This window comes from Ranitomeya variabilis, chromosome 2 (genome assembly GCF_051348905.1).
Source record: "Ranitomeya variabilis isolate aRanVar5 chromosome 2, aRanVar5.hap1, whole genome shotgun sequence".
In the NCBI taxonomy this organism is placed as follows: Eukaryota; Metazoa; Chordata; class Amphibia; order Anura; family Dendrobatidae; genus Ranitomeya; species Ranitomeya variabilis.
Genome location: NC_135233.1, coordinates 778,013,890 through 778,039,765, shown reverse-complemented (window position 1 = coordinate 778,039,765; position 25,876 = coordinate 778,013,890). Strand labels below are relative to the sequence as shown.

Here is a 25,876-nt window from a genome sequence, read left to right as displayed (position 1 = left end):
TACAGTTTATAACGCAGAGCGGTGAAGATAAAAAAAATAAAAAATTTCCCCCAAAAATTATTTTTTAGCCCCCAGTTTTGTATTTTCCCAATGGTAACAGGAGAAATTGGACCCCAAAAGTTGTTGTCCAATTTGTCTTGAGTACGCTGATACCCCATATGTGGGGGGGAACCACCGTTTGGGCGCATGGGAGGGCTCGGAAAGGAAGGAGCGCCATTTGGAATGCAGACTTAGATGGAATGGTCCGCAGGCGTCACATTGCGTTTGCAGAGCCCCTAATGTACCTAAACAGTAGAAACCGCCCACAAGTGACACCATTTTGGAAAGTAGAACCCCTAAGGAACTCATCTAGATGTGTTGTGAGAGCTTTGAACCCCAAGTGTTTCACTACAGTTTATAACGCAGATCCATGCAAATAAAAAAAAAATTTTTTTCCACAAAAATTATTTTTTAGCCCCTAGTTTTGTATTTTCCCAAGGGTAACAGGAGAAATTGGACCCCAAAAGTTGTTCTCCAATGTGTTCCGAGTACGCTGATACCCCATATGTTGGGGTAAACCCCTGTTTGGGCGCACGGGAGAGCTTGGAAGGGAAGAAGCACTGTTTTACTTTTTCAACGCAGAATTGGCTGGAATTGAAATCGGACGCCATGTCACGTTTGGAGAGCCCCTGATTTGCCTAAACAGTGGAAACCCCCCAATTATAACTGAAACCCTAATCCAAACACACCCCTAACCCTAATCCCAACGGTAACCCTAACCACACCTCTAACCCAGACACACCCCTAACCCTAATCCCAACCCTATTCCCAACCGTAAATGTAATCCAAACCCTAACCCTAACTTTAGCCCCAACTCTAGCCCTAACCCTAACCCTAGCCCTAACCCTATTGGGAAAATGGAAATAAATACATTTTTTACATTTTTTTAATTTTTCCCTAACTAAGCGGGTGATGAAGGGGGGTTTGATTTACTTTTATAGCGGGTTATTTAGCGGATTTTTATGATTGGCAGCCGTCACACACTGAAAGACGCTTTTTATTGCAAAAAATATTTTTTGCGTTACCACATTTTGAGAGCTATAATTTTTCCATATTTGAGACCACAGAGTCATGTGAGGTCTTTTTTTTTGTGGGACGAGTTGACGTTTTTATTGGTAACATGTTCGGGCACGGGATATTTTTTTGATCGCTTTTTATTCCGATTTTTGTGAGGCAGAGTGATCAAAAACCAGCTATTCATGAATTTCTTTTGGGGGAGGCGTTTATACCGTTCCACATTTGGTAAAATTGATAAAGCAGTTTTATTCGTCGGGTCAGTACGATTACAGCGATATCTCATTTATATAATTTTTTTTTGTTTTGTCGCTTTTATACGATAAAAGCTATTTTATAGAAAAAATTATTATTTTGGCATCGCTTTATTCTGAGGACTATAACTTTTTTATTTTTTCACTCATGATGGTGTGTGGCGGCTCGTTTTTTGCGGGACAAGATGACGTTTTCAGCGGTACCATGGTTATTTATATCCGTCTTTTTGATCGCGTGTTATTCCACTTTTTGTTTGGCGGTATGAGAATAAAGCGTTTTTTGCCTCGTTTTTTTTTTTTTTTTTTTACGGTGTTCACTGAAGGGGTTAACTAGTGATATAGTTTTATAGGTGGGGTCGTTACGGACGCGGTGATACTAAATATGTGTACTTTTATTGTTTCATTTTTTTTTCATTTAGATAAAGAAATGTATTTATGGGAATAATTTTTTTTTTAAATTTATTTATTTAGGATTTTTTTTTTTATTTTTTTTTTTTACACATGTGGACGTTTTTTTTAAACTTTTTTACTTTGTCCCAGGGGGGGACATCACAGATCGATGATCTGGCAGTGTGCACAGCACTCTGCCAGATCTGCGATCTGCTGTGCAGGGCTGCAGGCTTACCAAGTGTCTGCTCTGAGCAGACACTCGGTAAGCCACCTCCCTCCCTGCAGGACCCGGATGCCGCGGCCATCTTGGATCCGGGACCTGCGGCGAGGAGGGAGGTAGGAGACCCTCGGAGCAACGCGATCACATCGCGTTGCTCTGGGGGTCTCAGGGAAGCCCGCAGGGAGCCCCCTCCCTGCGCAATGCTTCCCTGTACCGCCGGCACACCGCGATCATGTTTGATCGCGGTGTGCCGGGGGTTAATGTGCCGGGGGCGGTCCGTGACCGCTCCTGGCACATAGTGCCGGATGTCAGCTGCGATAGTCAGCTGACACCCGGCCGCGATCGGCCGCGCTCCCCCCGTGAGCGCGGCCGATCGCGTATGACGTACTATTCCGTCCTTGGGAAGTAGGGCCCACCCCACATGGACGGAATAGTACGTCTAATGACAGAAAGGGGTTAAAGGAGTGGAAGAACCTGACGTTTCGCCTGTCCCAAAGAGGAGGGTTAATTGCAAGTGGCATTGCTACATCAATGAAACGGAGAGAGGAGCTACTATTACAAAATAACATTCTTTTGGCAGCTGTTTATGTAGACCCAATGCATCAGATTCTTCTAGATGATCAACAGCTAACTAAAGGAAAAGTAGCTCTGTTTGAAATTGCAGTAAGGATGAAAGGGTTGCAGAACAGTCAGGAGGAACAAGAAGAATTTGGTCGTCCTGCCACAACTTCACCCTCATCAACTGATGAAGAATTTAATTTCGAAAAATATTTGGATCACAAGGACCGTGCAAAGCGTTCCCGCATAGAAGAGTCATCCCCATCAAAGAACACAGCCAGTACATTTCAGCAGAATTTTTCATGTGCACTAAAAGAAATTGAGAAATTTGACCGTTCATCAAAAATAACAGTGCAACAAGCGATTCCTCTGTATCCTGACATTGTCAGAGATGTTGCCCGAGTGGTTACTGCTTTGCCACAAACCCAAGTTAGTGTAGAGAGGTTGTTCTCTGCTCTCAAAATAATTAGATCAGATTTGAGGGCATCCATGAAGGAGGATCTGACAGAGGCAATACTTTTTCTGAGGACAAATTGATAGATTTCTTCTTATTAACTGCATAACAGTGTTTATTGCATATTTACTTACAAGAGTTTAGAAAAGTTTATAAAAGTTATTTGCTATATTCTAATTGTATTCTAATAAATATAGTTATTGCTCTACGTGGTCTGATTACTTATATGATGGTGAGAAACTGAATAAGCACGATGTTAATATTTTACAACAGTAAATTAATTGTTACGAATTGGCCATTTATGAAGGAGTCGGAGCCGAAGCCGGAGTCGGAACCTGATAAAATCCAGGAGTCGGAGTCGCAACAGTGGCTGACCGACTCCAAAGCCCTGGTTGCAATACAGCAGAGCTGTGAGAGCTGCAGCTGCCAACACATTTGTTATGAGACAAAGTTCAGTTGACAGATGTGTTAGCTATATGTCTCACTGTGGTCATTTTATTAAAAATACGCTCTGGAGGCAGGTTCTCATTCAAATCAATGTACGCCCATAGCCTGCTTTGGGAAGAAAGGAAGAAGGGAGCCTGCCTTTCCCAAGACAGCTCTGCAAATCTCAACAAACCTTTTGGCAGGACGCATGCGGTCCATATGTTGTACAGGCCTCTTCTGGTTTTATGGCAGGTCAAATTAAAAAAAAGAAATAAATCAAGCACTATAATACTTGTTAAAAGTTTTATTCGTTTGAGGAGTGTTAATGTGTTTACAGTGCAAATATTTACAATCTAATGTACAAAAACCTTAGTTCACTTCATCACAGTACACGGAGCATAAGCTAAAGGGGGAAAAAAAAAAATTAATTTAACACTAATAATGGACTCTACTAAGGAATACGGCCACTATAGATGCAGGGGGCCAACTAAGGCAAAAAAATTATCACAAAAAAACACAAGGATAAAAATAGGTAAAAATACTGGTTGTTAGGCTTTAAACTATATAACTCAGCCAAATGGGCCGAGTATTTACTGGTTTAAGGTAATCCTTGTGATTTTTGTTAATAACTGTTTTGACTTTGCGGGCCTTTTACTTTTATGGACTTTAGCCTATAAAATGTGGTATTTCTTTGCACAAGCATTATTACAGTGTTTTTTTTATGGTTTTCATTCTGTAGATTGAACTTGGTAATAAATAGTATATTGTAAATTTCTGAACTTTCATTGATTAGGTCAAAACCAGGCAACTCATTTTCAGTTTTAGAGTTCTGATTAGCCAATATTCACACTCATTTCTTGTGTTGTATGTGTCAAGTGATTGGAACAAGCTGAGGCTTTTGGATTCACAGCCAAGGAACAAGGAAATAGCTGTTGAATTACAGTGGTCTCCATCACATTCTGGCAGGCATATAGGGCAATTACTTTTGAGGCTGAAATAAAATCAAGAAAATTATTTGTATGCATACAGGGCATCTTGTCTGAACATCAAAAGTCAAATTTGCATGCCATTATCATTTCCCATCTAATGCCAATCTTTGATGCATGCATGAAATTGAATCACTTGACTAATTAAAAGCAATTACAGATGGTTTTACTCTTTCAGGATGCTACCAAGTAAAATGACTACATTTTATCCTGGGAAACAAATTTTTAGATAAAAACACAACAGTATCACCTATCAATAAGACAGGATAACTTGCTGATTGGATCCCCAGCAACTAACAAATTATAACTAGTGATATAACTAGTAAAGTACTGCAGTGCACAGGCGCCGGGAAAGGTCAAAGAGGCCCAGCGCCTGTACACTGCAGTACTTTGCTCTGCCCTCAACAGGGCAAATCAATACACCTGTGCAGGAGCCGCGGCAGGAAGCAAAGAAGAGGACGTCATCGTATGAAGATGGGAGGAGCCCGGACCGTGACACCCATCGGACTGCAGCGGGACCGCCCCTGGGTGAGTATAATCTAAGTTGTTTTTCTTATCTTTCAGGTTACATCGGGGGCTTATCTACAGCAATACAGAATGATGTAGATAAGCCCCTGATGGCGGTGGGCTTAGCTTATAGGCAAAAAATGGGGTGACAGATTCCCTTTAAATATTTCCCATGACTTTCATCTCCCTCCCCACGATCCTACACAAGCAGCATGAAGAACACCGACATTCATCATGAATTTAATGAATGGGTGTTGCCATGTCAGAACGCCAGCTCTGCCCATTTATTCGGAGATGGGTGGAAATGATGTGAGAACACCAAAAGTTGCAAAATTTTAGCACAGTCTTGCGATGCGCCAAAATTTTGTGACTTTTAAAACTTTGTACGCCAGTGTAAAGACCTTAATGAATCAGGCCTAAAGTCTATAGGGAGTACAAAGGTAATCTTACATCTATCACTGGTTCAGACTGTTGTCTTACCCTTACCCTACAATTCTCCATATCAGGATTGGCTCCTGGATTGACCCAATTTAAGCTATAAATGTACACAATTTTTTAAATTTTTTCTTTTCTTTTTTTTTTTTAATTCCGATGACATGAATCAAGCTATATTTACTATCAAATCACAAAGAACTGCCAAGGCTGCTCAGAACAGAGTAACAAATGGTCGTGTGAATATTGTTAAGTCTTAATTTTCTTGTCACCTAATCTGAGAAGAGCAGAGACAAAGACTCCAACTCCAGGTATGCTGCACTTATTGGGCTACTCATTGTTGTTCAAAAGATTATCACTAGAGGACTAGCAAACCTGTTGTCATTGAGGCTTCCATATTCAAGACACCATCAATAATTAGCAGATTTCTGCCTATGCACAGTGTCCACAGAATGCTGCCAATCAGTGGTATGGGTGGGGCTATACAGAGCTCAGCATTTAGAGAACTGATAGATTTTTAGCAGATAAAGACCTTGAAAAAGCATGTGATCAAGCGAAACGACGTTGGCCGACCGGGTTTTCATCTGCCCGGCTTAGGAATTTTATGCTTCAATAAAATATCAGCACTTTAATTGGTATTCAGTGCCGCTATTTTTTCTTACCTGTATTATAACCATGATCACACCAATGATTGGAAGCTTTCTGCCCATGCACAGTGTACACAGAAAGTAGTCAATCGCTGGTGTGGTCATACAGAGCTCAGCATTTAAAGTACTGGTATAAATAGATACCAGTTATTTAATTTAATTAAACCGCAGTAAGCAGCCAAGTAAGGGACACATCACAGGAATCAGGGTCTCTGTCTCTACATGGTTCTGCTTCTTTAAAGTGAACATGTCATCAGAGAATGGCCTACTGTTTAAACCACATTTTTATGTTAAATGTTTTTCTTTTCTTATTTCATTAAGGTATAAATCATTTTCATTACATGATCTGTATTTTAAAAAAAAAATAGAAATCTCATAATTTTCACACTGGACACTGGGGCTATTTTAAACTTGCACTTTCCGAAGATTTTTCAGCAGCCATTATCATCACAGGCAGGACTGCAATGACAGTTAACTCTATACACAGCCAATAAAATATAATCAGGATCTACCAATCACAGTAGGCGAGGTCACAACTGACCCTGCTCCCTCTCTCACTACAAAGACCTCTGCACACAATCATTAGATGCTTAAATACAAAATATTGGTCAGTCCATTGCTCCTAACATACATGCCATGTGGATTTCCTGAAAGAACTGGAAATAGAAGTCTAGAATAGCGACAGTGGCCAGTGTGATATGAAAAATAAAAAAATGTAAAAACATACCATATTTTTCGGACTATAAGATGCATCGGACCATAAGACGCACCCCAAATTTCAGGACGGAAAGTAGCAAAAAAAAGATTTTTATATAAGATGGGGTCGGTGTTATTGTCTGAATTTAAGGTATCTTACCTGAGGGTCGACGGTGGTAGAGCGGGGTCACAGGAGGCATGGTCCCTTCCTCAAGAAGCCGGTGACGGCAGAAGTGGGGCAATGCTGCAATTCCGGGGTATCCCAGCGGTGCGATGCTGCGGGTCCGGTGTCGGAGGTCAGGCAGAGCAGAGTGCGTTGCATGGAGAGGGGTCTCTTAAGGTCTCAGGATGCCGTCGGCAGAAACGTGGCAAAGCTGTGGCCCGGTGTTAACGGTGAGTAGAGCCAAGTGCATCATTGGTTTCTTGGTGGCCATTTTCCTGAAGCCGAGGGCTGCCGAGATCTCAATCTGTGCAAGAACGGCCTCCGGCGGCCATTTTCCTGACGCTGAGGGCCGCCAATATCTCAATCTGCGCAAGCGCGGCCTCCGGTGGCCATTTTCCTGAAGCACACAGCCTTAGGAAAATGGAGTGTGAGAGGCCCAAACGAAATCGCAACCCGCGAACGCGCCGCCTCCGGTGGCCCATGGCTTCCTGAAGATGGCCGCAGGGAAACCAATGATGCACTCCGCACTGCTCATCGCTGACACCAAGCTTCAGCATCGCCACACTTCTGCCACCGCCAGTCCCCTGAGTAAGGGATACTGCTACACCACTGCTGAAACAGCCCGGTAAGACTGCATTCCAACAATAAGATGCACCCCCCATTTTTCTCCCAAATATTTTGGGGAAAAAGTGTGTCTTAGGCTTCTTTCAGACTTCCGTCGGTATGCGGCAGTTGAGAAGCGTCGGTGCGACGTACCGACGGACATTGACGTTTTTTAGCACAACGTGGGCAACGGATGCAGTGTTTCAACACGTCCACTGCCCATTGTGAAGTCCCAGGGAGGAGGGGGTGGAATTCCGGCCACGCCTGGGTAGTTAAAAATGCAGGACCCGACGTACGAAAAAAACGTTCCCTTGAACGTTTTTTTTCGATACGACGGCCCGCCAAATACCGACGCATCCAGTGCACAACGTATGGAACGTTTGTCCATACGTCGCGATGCGTCGGTAATACAAGTCTATGTGCAAAAAACGCATACAGCGAGCAACTTTGCAGGATGCGTTTTTTTTACACAGAACGACGCATTGCGACGTCTTGTAAAAGACGGAAGTGTGAAAGTAGCCTCATAGTCCGAAAAATACGGTACATGTAACATAAAAACATTTAATCAGTGGGTCATTTTCTGACACTCAATACGTAACATCTTATAAGTTCTAGAAATAAAATACAAAATTCTACATACTTTTATTCGTACAAGTATAAAAATACACTGTACCTTTCCAAGTTCTGGGAATATATCAAGAATAACAATATCTAGCAGAACATACGACAGCTGAAATGACATCACATACTTGCTGTTAGTGTAAAGTCAGTAGGTATGAAAAATTAAATACTTATAAATTAAAACTACATTTTCCAAAATCAAGGTTTGAACAGGTGTCTAAGGCCTAATGCCTCTCCTTGTGGAGATTGGCATGCCAGTGTTAGGAGACTTATAAGCCATGAAATGCTCCTCTGGGAAATTAAAAATGCAAATTGCCTCTTTAAAAATCAATATTGTGCCTTGCGATATGACAGGATAAAAGCCAAATCAGAATCACTATTTGCAGGGGTGTTGCTTCTCCTCAGTGCAGAGCAAGAGATCTGATTTGGCTGTAAGAGAGGTCTCTGGCTGAGGTCTAAGGGATAAAGTCTCTCCTTGTGCAGAATTAAATGCCTGACATGCCAGTGTAAAGAGACGTGTAGGCCATGCAGCGCTCATCTGGTAAATTATAAATATGCAAGTTGCCTCTACAGAGAGAAAGATGACGATCTGTGTGAACTAAAAATCATCATGCATTCACAATTACCTGCTTGTTGAGCACAGGCTGCTGTAAACCATCGAATAATAATCGAATTCCTTCATACTTCGCTTCCTCCCCGATACATTTTCCTATTAAATCTAATGTACAGGATGAAAGATAAACTGTTGATCGTTGACAAAGAAACACGCATTTCTATTTTTAACCCCTTTATGACCTATGACGTGTCGGTACGTCAAAGGTCACCTCCCCCTCTTTGATGTGGGCTCCAACGCTGAGTCCGCTTCTTTTCAGCACCATGACAGCTAATCTGATCTAATAGCCATGGGAGGAATTGTAATCCAACTGCTTCTGTTAACATGCTAAATGCCGCTGTCAATCTCTGACACAGGCATCTAACATGCGCGCGCTGAAAGTGCGTCACAAACCCAGCCCATCTGTGCCCCTGTCACTTGATCGCAAAACGCCAATGGGTTAGCATGACAACTGGGGGTCTGCAGGAGACCCCCATAGCTGTCATTGCAGATCTGCTATGAGGGCCGTCCCATTGCCGGCGTTCATAGCAGATGATAATTTCTGCTACACATAGCAAGGCTGAATTCTGCTATGTCTAGCACATGCGATCAAGTCTATTCAAGACTACTAAAGCAAGTTAAAAATATGTTTTTAGAATTAAAAAAAAAAATTAAATATAAAAGTTCAAATCACCCCCTTTTCTGCCATTCAAAATAAAAAAAATAATAAATACACATATTTGGGATCGCTGCATTCAGAAACACCCGATCTATCAATATATCGAAAGAATCAGATAGGTAAATGTTGTAAAAGAAATCAAAACTCCACAAGAGTCGCCGCAATACTGCAATAAAATGCAATAACAGGCGATAAAAATATTGTATTTATCGGTACCCCAAAATGGTATCAATGAAAAAAGTCAGCTTGGCATGCAGAAAATTAGCCCTTACCCAGCCCCAGATCCCGAAAAAATGGAGACGTTGCAGGTGTCGGAAAATGGCACAATTTTTTTTTCTTATTATTTTAGAACCTATACATGTTTGTTATCTGAAAACTTGTAATGACCTGGAGAATAATAATGGCAGGTGAGTTTTAGCATTCAGTGAACAGGGTTTAAAAAAAACAAACAAAAAAAAGACAATTGTGGACTTGCACTTTTATTGCAATTTCACCGCACTTGGAATTTTTCCCCCTTTTTCCAGCACACTATATGGTAAAACCAATGGTGTCGTTCAAAAGTACAACTCGTACTGCAAAAAACAAGCCCCCATACGGCCACATTGACAAGAGAAATAAGTTATGGCTCTGGGAAGGGGGGGCGCAAAAAACAAAAACACAAAAGCTGAAAATCCCAAGGTAGTAAAGGTGTTACTTATACAACAAAATAAATCTCCCATTTAAGCATGACTTTACCAGATCTCTCCCACCTTAACCTCAAGGCAGATGTGAGAGTGGGGCACATTTAAAATAAAGTTGTCCAAAATGACCAATTTTCACATTTAAGGACAACTACGGTAGTTTTGAAATTAGTCATGATTATTGGCTGCAGCAAACTATTGTCTGCTTAACCCGTTAGTGACTAAGTTTGACCTTAAAGTGGTTGTCCACTACGCTCCCATGCTGGTAGAGTTCCAGCAGTGTCTGCGCTCACGATCCTGGGGCTCTTGTGCTGTTGTTGTGACACGTCAACCCAGCGCCATTGTCTCCACCTTCGTGCGATTGAACATGAAGAGAACATCAGGCCACAGCTGATCGCTGACTCCCTCTTCATGTTCAATTCGACAGATGGCGGAGAGAGTGACGCCAGCGCTGATTGGATGCCGGGTCATGTGTCACAATAACAGCACAGGAGCTCCGGGTAGAGCGAGTGCCGACACCGCAGGAATGGTGCCGCCACAGGTGCTGAGTATAGGCTTTTTCATTTTATCAGGACCAAGCATGGGTTATGACAAGGACTTGACCAAGTAGTGGATAACTTCTGTAATGACCAGGACTTATAATCTGTTATTTCTCCTATACAAAATCTGACTGATGTCTATAATTGCCATTACACAAACCTAAACTTAACGAAAAATTAATCTTCCTCCATTTCTTAGAAGCCCATTTACCCATATAGCTTCACACTGCACTGTCTGAAACTCTGACGCCAGATGAAATCAGGTCCTTCAGTGCCTGTTCTAAGAGTAGGAGAGGGAGCAACTCGTTTAAACTGGCATTAACAAAAGAGTCAGGGAAACACGGTGCTGGTGCTATAGTCTAAGTAAGCTCAAATCTCCTATGAAATGTCACAAACCTGGAATGTAAGCCATCATTTCTTCAAATGTCTGCTTTGCTCGTTTCTGCTTTGCAGAAACAGCTCTAGGTTCAGTAGTTTCACAGAAGACAGCATCTACAAAGAAAACAAATACCAGTAATGCTCTGTGGATATAGAACAACAGTGAATATCAGGAGATAAAAATTTGATACGATTCAGCACTGAACGATTGTAAGGTTTTTAATTATTTACCCAGGGGAAGCTTTGCTTAAGGGGAAGCTTTGCTTAAGCCTCGTCTTTATGAGAACTGCAAGGGCGATCAAGGATGTATAGCAAAAACAGTATCATTGGAACATAGCAAGAAGGTTGGCATAAAGAAGGGCTGATGCTTAAAGGGTTATTCTCATCAGCATAAATAGTTGAAATTACAATGTACTTGGGAAGGAGGGGAGCAAACAACGGAAACGCGAAACCGAAAAAGGGCAAGGTCTTGAAGGGGTTAAAAATCCTCAATGTCCTCAAGAACAGAGGGAGTTTTAATTTGTTTCCTGCTCGTTGCCTATGTTACGTCTATCAGCAGTAGCAGGACTCCGTGGCAAGGAGAGCAGTGCTTACATGCCCTTTCCAATAGTTAATGTAAGCACTGCTCTGAAGCTGGACGGATAGTTGTGTTCAGCCTGGTTAATTGCCCTGGCACTCCTGCAAAGGCAAAGCACACAAAATTTGGGGCCAGTGATGCTCCTAGTCATTGAAGCAAGAGCACATCGTCCCCAAAGTGTGGAGGCAGGGAAGCGGTGTACTCCTGATAAAGAAGTTACGGAAACCTCTAACTTCGCCCTACTGACTTTTATATTTCCCAAAGGTCTTTTAAAAACAAAATAAATTAATTTATTAAAAAGCAATATGTGTAATCAGAGTTTTCAATCCTCTATTTGCAGGTCTAGCACGCAAATGTTTTTATTGGTCTTCATAAAAGTGAACCTGTCAATACATTTTCACATATGGAAAAAATATAGTTACTTACCGATAACGGTATTTCTCTGAGCCCATGATAGCACCACGGAGAGGGGATCCGCCCATCAAGGACAGCAAACCTACAAATAAAAAGGCAGTACCTCTCTCCCGCATCAGTTGTTTACAAGTCTTAACAGAGATACCGCGGGATTTCATAAGAACTAGCATAATTTTAACTAGTGTGCACACCCACAGGTGAAGGGAGGGAATGTACGGGTGCCGTTATGGACTCAGAGAAATACCGTTATCGGTAAGTAACTATATTTTTCTGTCCCCCATGACGGCACCACAGAGAGATTTTCAGAGATTGTACATTAGGGAGGGACCACCGCTTCCAGAACCGTACTCCCAAAGGTAAGGTCTGAAGAAGAGGCTAGATTCAGCCGATAATGATTAAAGAACGTAGTGGGGGAAGATCGCGTAGCAACTCTATATATCTGTTCTATTAAGGCCCCGGCTTTTTCTGCCCAGGAGGCTGCCACCTCTCTTGATGAATGGGCTTTTAATTTTTCTACAGGATGGCCGCTTCATGCGATGAGTATGCCGGGGTGATGGCGTCCTTTATCCATCTTGCCAGCGTGGCCATAAAGCTTTTTCGCCCCTCTTGAGGACTCTGAAAGCACACAAAGAGAGACATATGCTTCCTACACTCCCGTGTGGCCACTAGGTACTGGATTAGGCATTTCCCCACGTCTAGTGTTTGTAAGACTTGCTCTTCACTATCTTTGAGATTGGTACAAAAAGCAGAGAGGGAGATCTCCTGAGATCTGAGAAACCATGATGCAACTTTTGGAAGTTAGGCCGGGTCAATCTTAAGAATAACCTATATCCTCTAAAGCTTTGTGTGAAGCGAGGGCTAGCTTGACAATGCGTGAATGTCACTGACTCTACGAGCTCTTATGAGAATTACAAGAAGTGATGTTTTAAGAGACAGATCCACAGTGAAGCCTCTGACGGGTTCAAAAGGAGGTTTGGATAGGGCTATAAGGTCCAAGTTTAAATCCCAAGGAGGAGTAAACCGAGAGGGGATGGGTCTAGACCTGGTCAATGCTTTGATGAACCTGAATATCCCCCGATTCCCAGCCGGGTCGAAATTGTATAGGACCCCTAAAGCCAAGACTTGAATTTTTAAAGTATTTGTGGCTAGCCCCTGTTCCAAACCCTTGTGCAGAAACTCTAAGACGGCTGTTATTGGAAACCCCCTCTTCTAACTTGGAACCTGTAGCTGAAAAGAAGTTCCTCCAGGTTTCCCCCATGCAGTTTGGTGGTTCCTATATGGTCTTCTCCACTCCTGGAAACATTCACAATCAATATTATGGTTAATATTCTGAGGAGTTGCACCAGTGAAGTCTTGGTGACCAGACTTTTGACCATTGCCACATATTAGGGCTCAGAGTACTGGCCACCATATTTCCATGAGGAGGGGACTTGGAGAAGCGATGCGTACCTGTTCAGACTGGATTACCCAGTCATGCACCGCGGCGTGTGCTTGCGTTATAGGGGCGTGCGCACACCGTGCGTGCACAATAGCCTCCGGTCCTGGACTGCGGGAAGATCAACCAATAACAGTTAGTACATGGATAATGGCAGAGCATTGGGATGTACGCACATTACTCATCCAGGAGATCACGTCTATTCCGAATCCTTAGATGTCTAAACCTCAAGTAAGGGTTGGATATTATTGAAACTAAGGAATATGTCATCTCCTGACATTACCAGTGTTGTGCTTCTCATCAGAAGCGCTGAAAGGGAAATGTGGATCATCACTCCTATTTTACTGATATTACACACATATACATATCTTAAAGGCAATCTTGTCTGTGATATTTATACACCCAGACAGCCATGGAGGGAGTAACCATACTCTATGGCTAGAGAAAAACAGGTTTCTTCCCACCACAGAGGTAGATTATCTACTGTGAGGCAGTGGGACTATGGGTTCTCAATTGTAAGAGTCCTGGATACAGGACTAAGAGCTACTAGGATACTAGTAGATACTAGATAGTAGATACTACTAGATACTAGGAGCCCTAAGAGCAGAGAGTATGGGATCTTCTGCCACCTGGCACAGTGCTGCTGATTCGCCACAATGTAACAAGGCAGTGATGCCGTCCCTGGTAACCATAATACAAAGGACTTATGGGACAAGAATCTGTCTACCGGTTGTTGATCAAGGAAACTAGTCTGATTGCCATATGTGGAGTCAGGAAGGATTCTTTCCTTCCACCTCGTGGTAGTTTCGGCTCCCATGACAGTAGTATTTCCTTAAATAGGATGAACAAAAAAAAAAAAAAAAAAAGACCCTTTAAAGCGAATTATGAAAGATACCTGCCTTTAGCACTCAAGGTAGTAGCTCACTTGAGAGATCTGTTCTAAACGGAAGAAATGCCAATTTACTAAGCCAATTCAAGCATAGCTGTTTGTTTGGCTAAGCCCTGTTGTAAAGAATGAAGCAACAGAAGTTGGATCTGGGTAAAAAACCACTAGGACTCTATAACCAGAGTTGGGGCCCAAGACAAAAATGTGAAGTGGAAGGCCGACAATACAATGTGCAGCCACGCAACAAGGCACACTATGATGCAATATGATGCAATACGATGCAACATAATGCATAAAGGCACTATGAAGCACTATGATGCAATATGATACACAGAGGCACCATGATGCAATATGATGCACAGAGGCACCATGATGCAATATGAAGCACTATAATACAACATGATGCATAGAGGCAATATGATGCACAGAGGCACGCAATATAATGCATAGAGGCTCTATGATGCAATATGATGCACTCAATATAATGCATAGAGGTATTATGATGCAATATGATGCATAGATGCACTATGATGCAATATGATACACAGAGGCACGCAATATAATGCATAGAGGCACGCAATATAATGCAGAGGCTCTATGATGCAATACGATGCACTCAATATAATGCATAGAGGTATTATGATGCAATATGATGCAAAGCGGCACACAAGCTAATGCATAGAGGCATTATGATGCAATATAATGCATAGAGGCACTATGATGAAATATGATGCACAGAGGCACTCAATACAATGCATAAAGGCACTATGATGCAATATGAAACACAGAGCGCTCAATATGATGCCTAGAGGTACAGCCATGCTTGAAGATGCTAAACAGGCCCACAGTTACAAGCAAAAGAGCAATTTCTCAGAGATCCGGATAAGCCTCCACTCTGAATAGTACATCTCATTGGCCAGATTGACCCCACTCGAAGGTGCTAATTAATGAGCCGCAGCTGAAGGGCAGTCTTCCTGGAGACAAAGTGCTCCATTAACACCATGTGTCCTCCTAAGGCATAGAGTAGTTAAGTTGCAAAGAAAAGTGAAACACCTGTTTATCGAACCAAAAAGTCACTCTGAAGTCCAATCATAAGGCTCTGCGCAGACAACACATGCAACTAACTTAAGTCAAATCATGAGATGTAGCCTGGACACGGCCTTATTATAGCCTAGAGGTCCAAGGCCTAGCTGTGTATATGTGAAAACATACCTCGCACACGAGGCTCTAGGCACAGCTTTGGAACAAAGGCATGAGACCATCAACAGAACATTCCACCATGGACTTAATTGTGCTGGCTCCATACCTGCTAAAAAACGGGGAGCTGGTAACACCGAGAGCCCATCATGAAGGGAAGCGGCGTCCCATCAGGAATGCTGCATTGCTGTCAATGATTTTCTCTCCTGTGCCCCACGAGATCCAGGAAACCAGCCTGTTGCCTGTTCCGCACTTTCTACCGTAGAACGCAAGGCGACCTTATGCCACAGCGTCCTGATCTGACGTCAGCTGATGTGCGACAGCCTTCTCCACCATGCGTCCTCTTCTCCGTCGCCTCTCCCCGCACACCCTAAAGGCCCGCTGACCCCAGCGGTGGCGCCTCAGGATACACCAGCCGAGGCAGGGAACCCCCGCTGCCTAGATCAGTCTGGACTGGCAACGGAAATAGCTGTGGCTTGCCACCCGGAGCTGGAGCCAAGTGCCTCCACTTCGGGAGGAAGCAGCTCTACCCAGGAGCCTCGTCCACTTACTGGTCTTTGCATTTTCTGGAGAAGATTCTGGGAGAAGCAGCATGTGGCAATCCTCTTCTCTGCCGCCTCTCCCCACACACCCTAAAGGCCCACTGACCCCAGCGGTGGCGCCTCAGGATACTGTGCCAGCCGAGGCAGGGAACCCCCGCTGCCTGGATCGGTCTGGCCGGGCATCCCACGACGATCCTCAGGTATGATGCTTGCGTCGACTGTAGGTTCCCTATCAAGGACAGGAAACCAACTGATGCAGAAGAGAGTTACCGCCTTTTTATCTATAGGTTTCCTGTCCTTGATGGGCAGATCCCCTCTCCGTGGTGCCGTCATGGGGGACAGAGAAAAGAAATGTGGCTTTTCCCCAATAAAAATGTTATCTTTAATGAAAACATTCGATTTGCCAATCATGATAAAGCTAGCATAGAAGCCATATGCAAATCAGGCTGGAAGTGCACTAGAAGCACTTGGACCATTTCTTCCAAGCGCAGTGACAAGCCCTGAGTGCTCTTCCACTATTATTTAAATATGGCTCATACACTAGATTTCTCATTTACTGGCACATCGGATCTATTTTTTTTTTATTAAAAAAAAAAAAAAGGATAATTTTTATTGGTTGAAAATCGCCTATAGAGCCATACTAATACTCCTGTATCTAAAATCTGAATATACTTAAACCCTTCCTGGAGATATCTAAATATAACTAATGTAGGAAACTAGGTTATAAAACACAAATATTCATGCAAATTGACAAGGAAAAGATTGCAATGCCCATACCTCTGAGAAGTGTAATTAGTGAAACCAGTCGATGCTCCTGACTAAGCTGCTCCAGTTTACATTGTAGGTAGTGGTCTGTGTAGGTCTCTAGGGTGTTTTTTAAAAGGATTCGCCCTCCCATTAAAAGGTGATGTAGCCAATCAGAAATGTGGAAGACAACACGTCCTGTAGGCAATTCATAATAAAACATGAAAAATACTGAATTAATAACTGATGAAAGGTGTTAAGTGTATTCTCTCTGAATTTATACAGGTACAGACAATAATATATTTTCCATATACAGTACAGACCAAAAGTTTGGACACACCTTCTTATTTAAAGATTTTTCTGTGTTTTCATCACTATGAAAATTGTACATTCACACTGAAGGCATCAAAACTATGAATTAACACATGTGGAATTATATACTTAACAAAAAAGTGTGAAACAACTGAAATTATGTCTTATAGTCTAGGTTCTTCAAAGTAGCTACCTTTTGCTTTGATGACTGCGTTGCACACTCTTGGCATTCTCTTGATGAGCTTCAACAGGTAGTCACCGGGAATGGTTTTCTCTTCACAGGTGTGCCCTGTCAGGTTTAATAAGTGGGATTTTTTGCCTTATAAATGGAGTTGGGACCAGCAGTTGTGTTGTGCAGAAGTCTGGTGGATACACAGCTGATAGTCCTACTGAATAGACCTCTGCTTCTGAGGATAAGTTTATCCGAGTCAGCCTCAGAAATCTCAGGTTAACAGCAGCTCAGATTAGAGACCAGGTCAATGCCACACAGAGTTCTAGCAGCAGACACATCTCTACAACAACTGTGTTAAGAGGAGACTTTGTGCAGCAGGCCTTCATGGCAAAATAGTTGCTAGGAAACTACAGCTAAGAACAGGCAACAAGTATAAGAGACTTGTTTGGGCTAAAGAACACATGCAAAGGACGTTAGACCAGTGGAAATCTGTGCTTTGGTCTGATGAGTTCAAATTTGAGATCTTTGGTTCCAACCACTGTGTCTTTGAGCGACGCAGAAGAGGTGTACGGATGGACTCTACATGCCTGGTTCCCACCGTGAAGCATGGAGGAGGAGGTGTGATGGTGTGGGGGTGCTTTGCTGGTGACACTGTTGGGGATTTATTCAAAATTGAAGGCATACTGAACCAGCATGGCTACCACAGCATCTTGCAGTGGCATGCTATTCCATCCGGTTTGCGTTTAGTTGGACCATCATTTATTTTTCAACAGGACAATGACCCCAAACTCACCTCCAGGCTGTGTAAGGGCTATTTGACCAAGAAGGAGAGTGATCGAGTGCTACGCCAGATGACCTGGCCTCCACAGTCACCAGACCTGAACCCAATCGAGATGGTTGGGGGTGAGCTGGACCGCAGAGTGAAGGCAAAAGGGCCAAGAAGTGCTAAGCATCTCTGGGAACTCCTTCAAGATTGTTGGAAGGCCATTCTCGGTGACTACCTCATGAAGCTCATCAAGAGAATGCCAAGAGTGTGCAAAGCAGTCATCACAGCAAAAGGTGGCTATTTTGAAGAACCTAGAATATAAGACATGATTTCAGTTGTTTCACACTTTTTTGTTAAGTATATAATTCCACATGTGTTAATTCATAGTTTTGATGCCTTCAGTGTGAATGTACAATTTTCATAGTCATGAAAATACAGAAAAGTCTTTAAATACGAAGGTGTGTACAAACTTTTGGTCTGTACTGTACTTATAAAATCTGCTTACTTTAATACATTGATTTGGAAATACGATTTCCAATACAGTTGAATTTTTTTTTTAGGAAAAGCCGTATGTAAATACAGTGTGAATACAGTATGAGAAAATGTCTTTGACATCTTGTCTGGTAATAGTTTTCCAGTATGCACAACCTCCTGGAAAACATCTACTTCATGGGGAAGCCAAACAGGGAGTGTTTTGTTTTTTTTATTTGATGCTTGGGACAGTTTTGCTTTTTTTGTTAAATTTTTTTTTAAAAAAAACAAATGTTATTATTTTAATATGCTTTTACACATAAAAAGTTTTCTAAAGTTAATTTTAAAAAAATGCTAAGTACAGGCATTTGCAAAGGGCACAAGCATAGTATGCAAACCCGACTATCACGTCATTCCACAGCATAGAAGTGATCTATCTGCCCTAAGCAGCGTGACATCGCTTAGAGCAGAGATCATCTTCATGGCCATGGCTTGACAGATACATTACATGCTATCGCTAGGGACATAGTGTACTAACTTTACTACTAGAGGAGTTTCCCTGCCTCTCAGCAGCGCTTCTCTGTCCAGGACTGTGACACCGGTGTGTACCCCACTCTGACAGATCTCACAACAATCAGAGCAGAGAGCAGTAGCACAGCCATGGACAGTGAAGTGCTGCGGAGAGGCAGGGAAAACTCCTCTAGTAAAGTAGTAACACTATATACACGGCAGCAGAGCGCTTCCTGTATTAGAAGCAGGAGAGACAGAAAGGTATCAAAGAGAAGTGTTGCCGTCAACAAGATGGCAGCGATTCCACTGAAAAACAGGTCTATGGATCAAAAGGTTCTAAAATAAGTAAACACATACATAAATACTTTTATTTTTATTTTTAACCCCTTTTTAACATCCCCCTACCTGTCGAAATCAGAGACCATTGAGGAATTGCTATGGCAGTCATGGATCTGCTAATCCCGCCACGCATCTGACATTACGGTGAAAACCAGCCTGTGGCTGGGCTTCAAAAACGACCATGATTTTTACTAGTATTTCTGGGTACAGTACAAGTCCCCTGTGGAGACTAACACAAAGGAAAAAAAAAAACATTTCCACCCATTAAAAAAAGGTAAAAACAGATGATATCAGAGAAAAAAAAAATTAAAACTGCGAAAATGGCCAAAATGCTGTATTTTTTTAAAAAAATATATATATATATAAAAAAGGATATACCGATCCCAAAAATGGGATCAATAAAATAAATAAGATAAGATAAATCTTCTTGCCTTGAAACAAAAAAAAACAAGCCTTCAAACAGCTCCATCAGCCAAAAATAAAAACATTACGGGCTTCAAAAAATGAAGACAATTTTTTTTGTAACAAATTCCAATTTTTTTTCAACTACTAAAATAATAATAATGGTAATAATAAAAACAAACTGGACAAATTCAGTATATCCATGATCATACTGAACTGGAGAAACTTGATGCTACGTCATTTTTCCTGAACAACAAATTCCATAAAAATAAAACCACAATAAACAATGTCAAACTGCAGGGTCTTGTTTTTTGCAATTTCACCACACTTGGAATTTTTTTTTCACGTTTTCTAGTAAATTGTGTGATAAAAAGGATGGTGTCATTCAAAAGTACAACTCGTCCCGCAAAATAAAATAAAAAATCCATTTATAGGGATGTAAAAATAAAAAGGTTATGGAAAAAGGAAAAGAAAAAAAAACGAAAACGCAAAAATTGCCCCGGAAGGAACAGGTTAATAGTTGATTTTTCTCTTTAAACTAGGACAACGTCGTTCTTCTTTTTTACATATTTGTATGGTAGTAATAAACAGGATACAGTAAGTGCCCTCTAGAAGCGCCAGCAGGAGCCACCATCTTTTGGTTTAACACTATACCTTGTGGATCTGACAACCTATATAATGGATCTGTTATATAATTATGCCGCCCTATTAAAGGAATTCATACTGCAGCTGTAGGACTGTACTTCTAGTAATCAAAATGACAGAAGAAAATATTGTCTGTTAGGATCGCATTTCTCCCTACTTACCTATATACATGAGATAGTCATAAACTCCTTCCACGGTCATAACCTCCATGAAGCAATTCAGGTTATGTTTTCTCTCGATGTTCTCCGAGCGGTTGGCATTGTTCTTGTACAAATCATTGAAAAGCTACATTTGAAACAAGCATTAAATCAACAAAATGTCAAAATACCACCCATTACATGTAGACAATATTACTGACTGCACCCAAACCTTTTTGTCATTTTCTGATGTAGGACTGAGTATTGTTAGTTCAGGTCTGCTGGGTTTAGGCTTTGGAGATTCACAAGAGTTGATGAAATTCATGATGAAGGGCTCCAAATGTTGGCCTTTCTGCAAGGCAAAGACATGTTCTAACTTTGGAACATAAGATCAGGCTTATATATCTACTAAATAACTATGAATTCACCTCTTTAATTAATTTGCCTGGCACAGACTTGAACATTTTGCCTGCAAGTTAGAACACAAAGACAAGAAATATTCACACTGTTATAGTAACACTCACACAAAATATTTACAAGGTCTCAAATATCATGTTCCTTTCAGTGAAATATGTTCTTTGGCAGCTGGCCCACCACACTGGTGAGAAGGTGAAATTGCAAAAAATAATACAATAGTGAGTTCTATAATCACAGATAAATAATAATTGGATTAATAAGATCATCACTATTCGGACTTGATCACTTCTTATGTACAGTACAAGCTGCTGAAAACTCAACATCGCATACCAAGATTGACATCTGGAAGGATTTTATCATGAAACTGGGTTTCCAAACTGTTAGGTGACAAAAAATCGGCCAACAATTGGCTATTACTCAGCTCTGGGTGCTGCAGCAGTTTCTGTAACAAAAAAAAAATCAAACAGTTTCTGTAACAAAAAAAAAATCAATCACAAAATGAGCAATAATTTCTACAGATTTGTGAGGCTGGTATGTAATGTGATATTTCCCCTGCCCAATGCAGCTCCCCGTGATAATCACAGAGAAAGGCCGGCGAAGAAGACACAAACAGAGTCTGTAAAAATACAAGGACTTTCTGGTGCTCATACAAAAGGAATATGGCTGCTATTTGTTTTGATGCTGAAAGAGCTAATTCTTACCATTATACAATTTCATAGCACTATTCTAATCTATAGAGATATCGTACTTAAAGGGAGGGTGCCGTGATTTTAGTTTTTGTATTATTATTGATTATACAATCAATTATTTTTAATACAAAAGTAAATGTACCTCTTTCATACTTTTTTATTTATTCACTTTTACATTCACCACTGGAGGCCGCCATTTTCATTAGTGTGGGTGTAAGTGTCTGGGCACGACACTTGCACACCTCACTTACGGCAGCCATGTACATAGGAGCCAACGGTCGGGCTCCGACTGCATCTCCTCCTGCCTCTCAGCTGTGACTTGGCCACGCCCACTGAGCTGCCGCGTCACAGCTGTGAGAGGAGATCGCGGCCATTTTGTTTATTTCCCTCTGCCATCGCACACACAGCTCAGTGCGTGCGATGGCAGGAGCTGCTGCTGGGAGAAGCTGCTGCCGAGGGTCCAGGGTAAATATCTGCAGCGAGGAGCTGTGATTGCAGCCTGTACTTAGTATTACATTACAGGCTGCAATTACTGCTCACTGCCGACCTGTTCAGAGCAGAGCAGGGAGATTGTCACACTGCTCTGCCCTGAACATGACTCGGCACTTCCTGGTAGAGGAAAGAAGGTAAGTACAGCGTTTTTATTTTCTTATGCATCTACCACTGCTACCAGCCCCTATATAGCACCTAGCACTGCCTGCCTGCCTCTGTATACCACTGCCTGCCTGCCTGCCTCTGTATACCACTGCCTGCCTCTGTATACCACTGCCTGCCTCTGTATACCACTGCCTGCCTCTATACCACTGCCTGCCTGCCTCTGTATACCACTGCCTGCCTCTGTATACCACTGCCTGCCTCTGTATACCACTGCCTGCCTCTGTATACCACTGCCTGCCTGCCTCTGTATACCACAGTCTGCCTGCCTCTGTATACCACTGCCTGCCTGCCTGCCTGCCTCTGTATACCACTACCTGCCTCTGTATACCACTGCCTGCCTCTGTATACCACTGCCTGCCTCTGTATACCACTGCCTGCCTCTGTATACCACTGTCTACCTGCCTCTGTATACCACTGTCTGCCTCTATATACACCTACCACTGCTACCTCTGTCCTGGGTAGCTAATCCTGTCCCGTGTACTGTGTCCTCAGCAGTCAGTATCACACAGGACAGGATTAGATACACGGCTCAGCAGTCGGTATCACACAGGACAGGATTAGATACACGGCTCAGCAGTCGGTATCACACAGGACAGGATTAGATACACGGCTCAGCAGTCGGTATCACACAGGACAGGATTAGATACACGGCTCAGCAGTCGGTATCACACAGGACAGGATTAGATACACGGCTCAGCAGTCGGTATCACACAGGACAGGATTAGATACACGGCTCAGCAGTCGGTATCACACAGGACAGGATTAGATACACGGCTCAGCCGTCGGTATCACACAGGACAGGATTAGATACACGGCTCAGCAGTCGGTATCACACAGGACAGGATTAGATACACGGCTCAGCCGTCGGTATCACACAGGACAGGATTAGATACACGGCTCAGCCGTCGGTATCACACAGGACAGGATTAGATACACGGCTCAGCAGTCAGTATCTAATCCTCTCCTATGCACTCCTCTCCCCCCCGCGTGTCTTTCCTCAATGTGGTTTATTTTTGTTGTGGGAGATGAGGGAGTCGAGGATTATGCGTTCGGTATGGTTTAAAAAAGATTAATAAAGGACTTTATTCTGGCCGAGTCTTTATTTACAATACAACTATAGGATTAGTAATGGATGGGTGCCTTATAGACGCCTCTCCATTACTAAGCCGTGGGCTTGATGTCACCGGACAATATGAAGGTGACATTAACCCCACAAATATGAACCCCACTTGCTACCGCTACAGGGCAAGTGGAAATTGCCAGGCAAAGCGCCAGAAAAGGCGCATGTAAAAGGCGGCTGAGAGCTGATGTTTTTAGCCTGGGGGGGGGACAGTATCCATGGCCCCTTCCTAGGCTATTAATGTCAGCCCGCAGCTGTCTGCATAATATTTGATGGTTATTAATTATAGGGGGCCCCACGTCTTTTTTTGGGGGGTGTCCCCCATTTTAATAGCCAGTAAAGGCTGCAAGTACAGTTGGGAGCGTGTGAGTGTGAGCACACCCTCCCACCCACAGACCAGTACACTGCTCTCCTGAAATACTGTGCTCCTGTCACCCTGCTCCTTCCACCATACGTCTCTCACCTCCCTAGAGCAGCACAATACCATATGGATCATGTATAATGCCGATATATATATATATATATATATATATATATATATATATATATATATATATATATCACATATACTCCCATAAAGACCACACATTATGCCGGGATATTATAATATATATATAATATCACACATTATGCCGCCAAGTATTGTGTGATCTATGTGACGGTATTATATGAGATCTATATGGCAATATTATGTTTGATCAGTGTTGTGGAATGATGTAAAAACTATATGACGGTGGTATATGAGAACTATATTGTGGGATTATGTGTGATCTATGTGGAAGTACTAGGTGAGAATTATATGGCGGTATTTGTGATCTATATGGTGGTATGTGAGAACTGTATGACAGTATTGTGTGATCTATTTGATAGTATTGTGCGTGATGTATATGGCGGTATTATGTGTGTTCTATATGGTGGCATTATGTGAGAACACTATGGCGGTATTATGTGAGAACACTATGGCAGTATTATCTTCAGAAAGCGGACCCATTCTATGGTGGTTCTGGCTGAGCACCTGCACGTGGGTCTGGGGTAATAGAGGGGGCAGCATGACCTCCAGTTAGGTGCAGTCAGGGCTGGTGAGGCAGCTGAAGAGAGGGGTCTCATTTTTATCATTACTCTATGGCTACATTTCCTTCCCAGCGTCACCCTGTACTTCGCCTGACGTCTCGCTTTCACACATCGCCAGGACAGGATGGAGAAGACAGGATCTGAGGAGGGGAATGGGGTCTGCATGCAAAGTCTGGATCAGAACAGGCCATCAATCCACAGAAATGTTTCCTGGATTTCTGTGGAGCAGACGGTCCATCCATGTGTATAAAAGACAGCGCTCTATGTGCATACAATCCCTGGCTGCTCTGCGCGCTGAACATGGTGCCCCCTCCATAGACCAGCACACTGCTCTCCTGAAATACTCTGTGCTGCTGTCACCCTGCTCCCTCCACCACATATCTCCCAGAATCCTTGCTGCCTGCTATCCTCGGTGACTGTCTACTTGTCAGTATAAGGCTGCCGTCACACATTCAGTATTTGGTCAGTATTTTACCTCAGTATTTGTAAGCCAAAACCAGGAGTGGGTGATAAATGCAGAAGTGGTGCATATGTTTCTATTATACTTCTCCTCTAATTGCTCCACTCCTGGTTTTGGCTTACACATACTGATGTAAAATACTGACCAAATACTGCTAGTGTGACGGCAGCCTTACTCTGCAGTCACCAACAAAATGGCTGCTCACTGGGTTCCTGAATATCATCCTCTTATCCCTTAGCAAACACATAGAAGGGGAGGAGAGGAGACATCACACACGTCAGCAGACTCCGCCCATAATTACTGCAGTGCAGTAATGTGAGCTAGTTGTACACTAAGTTTTTCTGAAATTTCAGCAGCTGCTCCCCCTAGTGTTTAAAAGTGGAAATTCCAAAACTTTTCAAATTATTTTTCATATTTTACTAAATTATAAACAAATGAAAATATGTTTTAAGAAAATTTAAACATTAATTCTTTACATTTTTACAATTGCTGTAAAAAATTTTTTTTTTATGGCACCTTCCCTTTAAAGAGAACCTGTCATCTGGATTTTATGCTCCAAACTAATATGTATATAAAAGGTGCTGTAATGCTGAGTAAATCCTCACCTTTCTTGTAGAAATCTGTTTTGCTGTTTTAGAGAAATTCATAGTTGAAACTTTATTCTAGTAACATTAAAGTGCAGCGGGCGGGCAGACACTACACTTCTCTGCCTTCTCCCTGCCCATAGGGAATAGGGAGAGACGCAGGAGATCTGTAAGTGTAGTGTCCGCCCGCTCGCTGCAATTACAACTCATTAGATACAATTTCAACTACGGATTTCTACAAGGTGAGGATTTACTCAGCATTAAGGCACCTCTGTATGCATGTCCTCACTTTGGGGTGTAAAATCCTGATAACAGGTTCTTTTTAACTTTATGATTAACTTTGGTTTTACAAATTCTCCATAAAGTTGGCGGTTTTTTTTTTTTTTAATTTAACCCCTTAAAGACCAGTGGTATTTCCGTTTCCAGTTTTTGCTCCCCTTCCCACAGCCAT

The 25,876-nt window shown here is 42.4% G+C and overlaps 1 protein-coding gene across 2 annotated transcripts in view; it reads right to left on the bottom strand.

Moving 5' to 3' along the window:
- Positions 1-3,644: 3,644 nt before the first annotated feature.
- Positions 3,645-25,876, bottom strand: part of SNX14 (sorting nexin 14) — a 113,190-nt gene continuing 90,958 nt past the window's right edge. For both annotated transcript variants that reach the window (XM_077289782.1, XM_077289783.1), the window contains 9 exons: positions 21,175-21,286; positions 20,856-20,896; positions 20,660-20,779; positions 20,452-20,575; positions 16,707-16,871; positions 10,897-10,992; positions 8,637-8,728; positions 8,063-8,119; positions 3,645-4,346 (listed from right to left, as the gene is read on the bottom strand). In XM_077289782.1, the coding sequence (XP_077145897.1) occupies positions 4,335-4,346; positions 8,063-8,119; positions 8,637-8,728; positions 10,897-10,992; positions 16,707-16,871; positions 20,452-20,575; positions 20,660-20,779; positions 20,856-20,896; positions 21,175-21,286 (819 nt within the window). In that variant the 3' untranslated portion in view covers positions 3,645-4,334. The remainder of the gene's footprint in view (positions 4,347-8,062; positions 8,120-8,636; positions 8,729-10,896; positions 10,993-16,706; positions 16,872-20,451; positions 20,576-20,659; positions 20,780-20,855; positions 20,897-21,174; positions 21,287-25,876) is intronic.